General features: G+C 41.9%; 1 protein-coding gene across 4 annotated transcripts in view; it reads left to right on the forward strand.

Annotated features, from left to right (window-relative positions):
• Positions 1-1,707, forward strand: part of mpzl2b (myelin protein zero-like 2b) — a 7,391-nt gene extending 5,684 nt beyond the window's left edge. For 3 of the 4 annotated variants that reach the window (XM_087807967.1, XM_087807965.1, XM_087807966.1), the window contains 2 exons: positions 679-847; positions 1,116-1,707. In XM_087807967.1, the coding sequence (XP_087664093.1) occupies positions 679-847; positions 1,116-1,323 (377 nt within the window). In that variant the 3' untranslated portion in view covers positions 1,324-1,707. Of the gene's footprint in view, positions 1-678; positions 1,052-1,115 lie in introns of all 4 variants that reach the window. The other variant, XR_015713340.1, reaches the window with a different exon arrangement.
• Positions 1,708-9,673: the final 7,966 nt, after the last annotated feature.

The raw sequence follows: 9,673 nt of genomic DNA on the forward strand, positions 1-9,673 counted from the left end.
AAACAAATGTTTGTGAGTAAACAAGTGTTTGTGAGTAAACAAGTGTTTGTTTGAGTAAACAAGTGTTTGTGTGAGTAAACAAGTGTTTGTGTGAGTAAACAAATGTTTGTGATTAAACAAGTGTTTGTGAGTAAACAAGTGTTTGTGTGAGTAAACAAGTGTTTGTGTGAGTAAACAAGTGTTTGTGTGAGTAAACAAGTGTTTGTGAGTAAACAAGTGTTTGTGTGAGTAAACAAGTGGTTGTGTGAGTAAACAAATGGTTGTGAGTAAACAAATGTTTGTGTGAGTAAACAAGTGTTTGTGTGAGTAAACAAATGTTTGTGATTAAACAAGTGTTTGTGAGTAAACAAGTGTTTGTGTGAGTAAACAAGTGTTTGTGTGAGTAAACAAGTGTTTGTGTGAGTAAACAAATGTTTGTGAGTAAACAAGTGTTTGTGAGTAAACAAGTGTTTGTGTGAGTAAACAAGTGGTTGTGTGAGTAAACAAATGGTTGTGAGTAAACAAATGTTTGTGAGTAAACAAGTGTTTGTGAGTAAACAAGTGTTTGTGTGAGTAAACAAGTGTTTGTGTGAGTAAACAAATGTTTGTGAGTAAACAAGTGTTTGTGAGTAAACAAGTGTCTCTGCGTCGAGGCGGCAGCAGCCCAGAGGTCCAGACTCACCTCCTCTCTCTCCTCAGTGTTTCTCTCTGAGATGGAGATGCTGGCGATCGGCGTCGGTGCCGCCGGCGCCATCATGCTGCTGGTCCTCGGAACCATCATGGCCGTCAGGTTCTGTGGGCGGAGCCACTCCAGCGACGACCTGGAGCTGCAGGAGCGCGAGCCCGAGTGGAAGGACCCGACCGTGTGGTGAGGGTCCGACCCGTGGCTTCCTCTCTGGCTCTTCATCGACGTGTCAATCAAGACTCGCCGCAGCAGCTCGTGAACCTGCTGCTGCTGCGACTCTTCTCTCTCATGATTCCTGGATCTTCTTGGAGGACCATCTCACGAGGTCTTCGCTCGAGAACCTCCACAAACACCTCTTCGCTTCTGGGTTCACGCTGAGCATTCTGGGTATTTGCCTCTACTAACAGCAGTGCTGGGATCATGAGTCTCTCTGACTCGCTGTGTGACTCAGTCTCCCCGAGGAAGCCATTCATCTCACGGTCGTGAGTCGGAAGAAAGAGGAGGAGAGTTCGGACGAGGAGGAGGAAGAAGAGAGTGATGACGACGATGAAGAGGAGGAAGACGAGGAGGAGGACGACGACGACGACGACGATGACGATGATGATGAAGATGACGGCGGCGACGATGACGGCGGCGACGATGACGGCGGCGACGATTGAAAACTTTATTTAAAAGTATTTTAAAGACACGACCTTCACACCAGCTTCAAGGTCAACAGTTTTAAACCAAACTTTAAACATATTTATTTCATCAGTTTTTAAAGAAACAACTTCAACGATTGAATCATCAAAACATATTTTCAATGTAAATAAAACTCATTTTAAATGTTTTAATAAATGAAAACAGTTACAAACAGAAATAGTCGAGGAATAAACGAGTTAAAATCCTTCTAAAGAAACATAACTTCCTGCTCCGCAGTGGTCAGTGGTCGTTCAAAGGTGTTATTGATTGTTTTGTCTGATCAGCTGCTGGTCACGTGACCTCCAGAGATGTTTACGTCAAAGTGATTTTTTTATGAGAATAAAAGTATTTTTTAACTTCAAGACTCGATGTTTATGGAACACAAGCGAGTCACATGACTTAAGGAAGTGACATCATCACGAGCTCGTCAATCAGTGGACGTTGGTGAGGAGTCCAGATCTTCTGGAGTGGAGTCCAGATCCTCTGGAGTGGAGTCCAGATCTTCTGGAGTCCAGATCCTCTGGAGTCCAGATCCTCTGGAGTCGAGATCTTCTGGAGTCCAGATCCTCTGGAGTCCAGATCCTCTGGAGTCGAGATCTTCTGGGGTCGAGATCTTCTGGAGTCCAGATCTTCTGGAGTCCAGATCCTCTGGAGTCCAGATCCTCTGGAGTCGAGATCTTCTGGAGTCCAGATCTTCTGGAGTCGAGATCCTCTGGAGTCGAGATCTTCTGGAGTCGAGATCTTCTGGTGTCGAGATCCTCTGGAGTCCAGATCCTCTGGAGTCCAAATCCTCTGGAATCGAGATCCTCTGGAGGCGACATGTTTGCATCTGCAGACGAGTCTGAACCTGACGACTCCAGTCATGTGACCTCAGGAATGAAGCCTCGTGCAGACGAGAAAACAAACTCTGCTCGTGTTTATCAAAGTGTAAACAACTGGTTCACACAACCTTGAAACATTCTGGTCACATAAACAACCTCAGAGTAGAACTTCTGTCAGACACTCAGAGTATCATGTGTGTGTCATGTGATCATTTATTTGTGTCATGTGATCAGGTATGTGTGTCATGTGATCATGTATGTGTGTCATGTGATCAGGTATGTGTGTCATGTGATCAGGTATGTGTGTCATGTGATCATGTATGTGTGTCATGTGATCATGTATGTGTGTCATGTGATCAGGTATGTGTGTCATGTGATCAGGTATGTCTGTCATGTGATCATGTATGTGTCATGTGATCAGGTATGTGTGTCATGTGATCAGGTATGTGTGTCATGTGATCATGTATGTGTGTCATGTGATCATGTATGTGTGTCATGTGATCATGTATGTGTGTCATGTGATCATGTATGTGTGTCATGTGATCATGTATGTGTGTCATGTGATCAGGTATGTGTGTCATGTGATCAGGTATGTGTGTCATGTGATCATGTATGTGTGTCATGTGATCAGGTATGTGTGTCATGTGATCATGTATGTGTCATGTGATCATGTATGTGTGTCATGTGATCATGTATGTCTGTCATGTGATCAGGTATGTGTGTCATGTGATCAGGTATGTGTGTCATGTGATCATGTATGTGTGTCATGTGATCAGGTATGTGTGTCATGTGATCAGGTATGTGTGTCATGTGATCAGGTATGTCTGTCATGTGATCATGTATGTGTGTCATGTGATCAGGTATGTGTGTCATGTGATCAGGTATGTCTGTCATGTGATCATGTATGTGTGTCATGTGATCAGGTATGTGTGTCATGTGATCATGTATGTGTGTCATGTGATCATGTATGTGTGTCATGTGATCAGGTATGTGTGTCATGTGATCATGTATGTGTGTCATGTGATCAGGTATGTGTGTCATGTGATCATGTATGTGTGTCATGTGATCATGTATGTGTGTCATGTGATCATGTATGTCTGTCATGTGATCAGGTATGTGTGTCATGTGATCAGGTATGTGTGTCATGTGATCATGTATGTGTGTCATGTGATCAGGTATGTGTGTCATGTGATCAGGTATGTGTGTCATGTGATCAGGTATGTGTGTCATGTGATCATGTATGTGTGTCATGTGATCAGGTATGTGTGTCATGTGATCAGGTATGTGTGTCATGTGATCATGTATGTGTGTCATGTGATCATGTATGTGTGTCATGTGATCATGTATGTGTGTCATGTGATCAGGTATGTGTGTCATGTGATCATGTATGTGTGTCATGTGATCATGTATGTGTGTCATGTGATCAGGTATGTAAGTAAGTAAGTAAGTAAGTAATATTTATTTATATAGCGCTTTTCGAGACCAGGGTCACAAAGCGCTTTAACAATCAAAACAATACTCAAAACAGTACATACTTCAAAGATCAAGACAACACCGAGAACAACACAGGAGTTCGAGAAATTCAAGGAAAAGCCTGAACAAATAGAAACGTCTTAAGATGTTTCTTAAAGGAGTCAGTAGATCATCAAACACAGATGTTTCTTGAAGGAGTCAGTAGATCATCAAACACAGATGTTTCTTGAAGGAGTCAGTAGATCATCAAACACAGATGTTTCTTAAAGGAGTCAGTAGATCATCAAACACAGATGTTTCTTAAAGGAGTCAGTAGATCATCAAACACAGATGTTTCTTGAAGGAGTCAGTAGATCATCAAACACAGATGTTTCTTGAAGGAGTCAGTAGATCATCAAACACAGATGTTTCTTAAAGGAGTCAGTAGATCATCAAACACAGATGTTTCTTAAAGGAGTCAGTAGATCATCAAACACAGATGTTTCTTAAAGGAGTCAGTAGATCATCAAACACAGATGTTTCTTAAAGGAGTCAGTAGATCATCAAACACAGATGTTTCTTAAAGGAGTCAGTAGATCATCAAACACAGATGTTTCTTAAAGGAGTCAGTAGATCATCAAACACAGATGTTTCTTAAAGGAGTCAGTAGATCATCAAACACAGATGTTTCTTAAAGGAGTCAGTAGATCATCAAACACAGATGTTTCTTAAAGGAGTCAGTAGATCATCAAACACAGATGTTTCTTAAAGGAGTCAGTAGATCATCAAACACAGATGTTTCTTAAAGGAGTCAGTAGACTCCATCAAGCGCAAAGAGAGAGAAGATCGTTCCAAAGCTTAGGAGCAACAGCCTGAAAAGATTTCTCTCCTCTGGTCCTGAGCCGTGTGCGTGGAACCATAAGTAGATTCTGATCCACAGACCTCAGAGCCCGAGCTGGGGTGTAAGGCTGGATCAATTCAGTGATGTAAGGAGGAGCCTGACCATGAATAGATCTGAAAGTAAGAACCAGAATTTTAAAGTTGATCCTGAAAGAAACTGGAAGCCAGTGAAGAGTTTGAAGGAGAAATGTGAGTTCTTCTACTAGAGCGGCTCAGAATTCTGAATCAACTGCAGACGAGACGATCCTTCTTGTTAAGACATGAAAACAAACTGTTACAATAGTCCAGACGAGAAGAAACAAACGCATGGATTATAAGCTCCAGATCATGTTGTGACAACATTTTCCTAAGTTAAGAGATTTTTCTCAGTTGAAGGAAACAGTTTCTGGTCAGTTTTCTACAGTGTTGAACAAGAGACATGTCTTTATCAAATACAACACCCAGGTTTCTCAGGCTCAGTTTGACAGACTGACATAAGTCACTCAAGTACTGACTCAACCCTGGAATCTTATCATCAACAATCACCAGAGTTTCAGTTTTGTCCACATTAAGCTGTAAAGTGTTTTCACTCATTGTTTGATTTCTAGCAAACAATTGACTAAGTTCAGCCTTTGGGGCTCAGTTGGGTCAAAAGAGCAGTAGAGCTGGATGTCATCAGCAAAAATGTGATAAGAAACATCTGGAAATCTCTGAATGATTTTACCAAGGGGAATCAAGTACAGCAAAAACAATAAAGGACCCAGAACAGAACCTTGAGGGACTCCACACAACAGATCTGCCGATTCAGACCTCATTTGATTGGCAGATACACTAAAACTGCGCCCAGAAAGGTAAGATGAGAACCATTCTAACACAGACCCAGACAGTCTTCATCCCTCAGTCTTCTCAGCAGGATCTGGTGATCAACTGTGTCAAAGGCTGACGACAGATCCAAGAGAACCAGAACAGGGAATTTACCAGAGTCAGCCGACATCATGATGTCACTGGACACTTTCAATAAAGCTGTCTCCGTAGAGTGATGTTAACGGAAGCCAGACTGAAACTTCTCATGGATGTCGCTCTGATCCAGGAACAAAGACAGCTGCTCGGACACCACCTTCTCCAAGATCTTGGACAAGAAAGGGAGCTTAGAAATAGGCCTGAAATTACTGAGGTCAGTTGGGTCTAAGCCTGGTTTTTTGAGCAGAGGCTCCACAATGGCATGTTTAAATGCATTGGGAAAAACCCCTGTGGAAAGGGAGAGGTTCACCATATTGGTAACTCAGGGGCCAATTACATCAAATACTTTGATAAAAAGCCTACAAGGAAGGACGTCATCTGAGCAAGAGGAGGGTTTCATCTTGTTCACTAGAGCTGAAATGTCACCCAAAGATACAGCAGTGAAGGATGACCAAGAGGAGGAGATGGGCTCAGAGACAGTAGGGGTTCCCAACAAAGGGGGAGAGATTTTATGTGATGATGTATGTGTGTCATGTGATCATGTATGTGTGTCATGTGATCATGTATGTGTGTCATGTGATCATGTATGTGTGTCATGTGTTCATGTATGTATGTCATGTGATCATGTATGTGTGTAATGTGATCATGTATGTGTGTCATGTGTTCATGTATGGGTGTCATGTGTTCATGTATGTGTGTCATGTGATCAGGTATGTGTGTCATGTGATCATGTATGTGTGTCATGTTATCATGTATGTGTGTCATGTGATCATGTATGTGTGTCATGTGATCATGTATGTGTGTCATGTGATCATGTATGTGTGTCATGTGATCAGGTATGTGTGTCATGTGATCAGGTATGTGTGTCATGTGATCATGTATGTGTGTCATGTGATCATGTATGTGTGTCATGTGATCAGGTATGTGTGTCATGTGATCAGGTATGTGTGTCATGCGATCATGTATGTGTGTCATGTGATCACGTATGTGTGTCATGTGATCATGTATGTGTGTCATGTGATCATGTATGTGTGTCATGTGATCACGTTTGTGTGTCATGTGATCATGTATGTGTGTAATGTGATCATGTATGTGTGTCATGTGATCAGGTATGTGTGTCATGTGATCAGGTATGTGTGTCATGTGATCAGGTATGTGTGTCATGCGATCATGTATGTGTGTCATGTGATCACGTATGTGTGTCATGTGATCATGTATGTGTGTCATGTGATCATGTATGTGTGTCATGTGATCACGTTTGTGTGTCATGTGATCATGTATGTGTGTAATGTGATCATGTATGTGTGTCATGTGATCACGTATGTGTGTCATGTGATCATGTATGTGTGTCATGTGATCATGTATGTGTGTCATGTGATCACGTTTGTGTGTCATGTGATCATGTATGTGTGTCATGTGATCACGTATGTGTGTCATGTGATCATGTATGTGTGTCATGTGATCACGTATGTGTGTCATGTGATCATGTATGTGTGTCATGTGATCATGTATGTCTGTCATGTGATCATTAATGTGTGTCATGTGATCATTAATGTGTATCATGTGATCATGTATGTGTGTCATGTGATCATGTATGTGTGTCATGTGATCACGTATGTGTGTCATGTGATCATGTATGTGTGTCATGTGATCAGGTATGTGTGTCATGTGATCATGTATGTGTGTCATGTGATCATGTATGTGTGTCATGTGATCAAGTATGTGTGTCATGTGATCATGTATGTGTGTCATGTGATCATGTATGTGTGTCATGTGATCATGTATGTGTGTCATGTGATCATGTATGTGTGTCATGTGATCATGTATGTGTGTCATGTGATCATTAATGTGTGTCATGTGATCATTAATGTGTGTCATGTGATCATGTATGTGTGTCATGTGATCATGTATGTGTGTCATGTGATCATGTATGTGTGTCATGTGATCACGTATGTGTGTCATGTGATCATGTATGTGTGTCATGTGATCAGGTATGTGTGTCATGTGATCATGTATGTGTGTCATGTGATCATGTATATGTGGGCCATGTGATCATATATGTGTGTCATGTGATCATGTATGTGTGTCATGTGATCATGTATGTGTGTCATGTGATCATGTATGTGTGTCATGTGATCATGTATGTGTGTCTTGTGATCATGTATGTGTGTCATGTGATCAGGTATGTGTGTCATGTGATCAGGTATGTGTGTCATGTGATCATGTATGTGTGTCATGTGATCATGTATGTGTGTCATGTGATCATGTATGTGTGTCATGTGATCAAGTATGTGTGTCATGTGATCATGTATGTGTGTCATGTGATCATGTATGTGTGTCATGTGATCATGTATGTGTGTCATGTGATCATGTATGTGTGTCATGTGATCATGTATGTGTGTCATGTGATCAGGTATGTGTGTCATGTGATCATGTATGTGTGTCATGTGATCATGTATGTGTGTCATGTGATCATGTATGTGTGTCATGTGATCATGTATGTGTGTCATATGATCATGTATGTGTGTCATGTGATCATGTATGTGTGTCATGTGATCATGTATGTGTGTCATGTGATCATGTATGTGTGTCATGTGATCATGTATGTGTGTCATATGATCATGTATGTGTGTCATGTGATCACATACAGACTACAAACTCTCCTTCCTGGAAAGTTGGCGTGTAAGTCTAAAGCGATGAGGATCAGCAACTCCAAATGTGAGGAAGAATCATGTCTGCTCAGTAAAAGTCGATCTCAGGATCGTGTTAGCATGTTAGCGTGTTAGCATGTTAGCGTGTTAGCATGTAAGCATGTTAGCTTGAAGTGAGTACAATTGAAGGTTTTCTTCAAACTCCTTCACAGGAAACTAAATGTCCAGAAGGAGGTGTACGTGAGGTGAGCGAGGTCAGGAGAACACAAGGAACTCTGGGTAAAACAGTAAACAAGAGAGATCCGGACTTAAGTGGATTCACGTCCAACATGTCCTGCAGGAAATGAAACAGGAAGTTTGTCTTGAGAGAGAAACGAGTTCAAAATATTTGTTTCAATCTTGAATTCTTGAACTTCCTGCGCACATGATTGATGGATGATTGATGGATGATTGATGGATGATTGAAGGATGATTGATGGATGATTGATGGATGATTGATGGATGATTGATGGATGATTGAAGGATGATTGATGGATGATTGATGGATGATTGATGGATGATTGATGGATGATTGAAGGATGATTGATGGATGATTGATGGATGATTGATGGATGATTGAAGGATGATTGATGGATGATTGAAGGATGATTGTTGGATGATTGAAGGATGATTGATGGATGATTGATGGATGATTAATGGATGATTGATGGATGATTGATGGATGATTGAAGGATGATTGATGGATGATTGAAGGATGATTGATGGATGGATGATGGATGGATGATTGATGGATGGATGATTGGATGATTGATGGATGATTGATGGATGGATGGATGGATGATTGGATGATTGATGGATGATTGAAGGATGATTGATGGATGGATGATGGATGATTGATTGATGGATGATGGATGGATGATTGATGGATGGATGATGGATGGATGATTGATGGATGATTGGATGATTGATGGATGATGGATGATAGATGGATGGATGATTGATGGATGGATGATGGATGGATGATTGATGGATGATTGGATGATTGATGGATGATGGATGATAGATGGATGGATGATTGATGGATGATGGATGGATGATTGATGGATGATTGATGGATGATTGATGGATGGATGGATGAGTTCATATGATCATCATGACGTCACAATGAACTTATTTTCTTCCTGCATCACTTTTTTCTTCTTCTCTCACTTCTGGACCATTTCCCAGCTTTGCTGCAGTGACTCTCAGTGACGGAGAGAGAGAAGACACTGTTGACTCCTCCCCTCCTCTCCTCCTCCCCTCCTCTCCTCCTCTCCTCCTCTCCTCCTCTCCTCCTCCTCCTCCTCTCCTCCTCCTCCTCCTCTCCTCCTCTCCTCCTCTCCTCCTCCTCCTCCTCTCGTCCTCCTCCTCCTCTCCTCCTCCTCTCCTCCTCCTCCTCTCGTCCTCCTCCTCCTCTCCTCCTCCTCTCCTCCTCTCCTCCTCTCCTCCTCTCCTCCTCCTCCTCCTCTCCTCCTCCTCCTCCTCTCCTCCTCTCCTCCTCCTCCTCCTCTCGTCCTCCTCCTCCT

This window comes from Callionymus lyra, chromosome 14 (assembly GCF_982586985.1).
Source record: "Callionymus lyra chromosome 14, fCalLyr1.hap1.1, whole genome shotgun sequence".
Taxonomy (NCBI): Eukaryota; Metazoa; Chordata; class Actinopteri; order Syngnathiformes; family Callionymidae; genus Callionymus; species Callionymus lyra.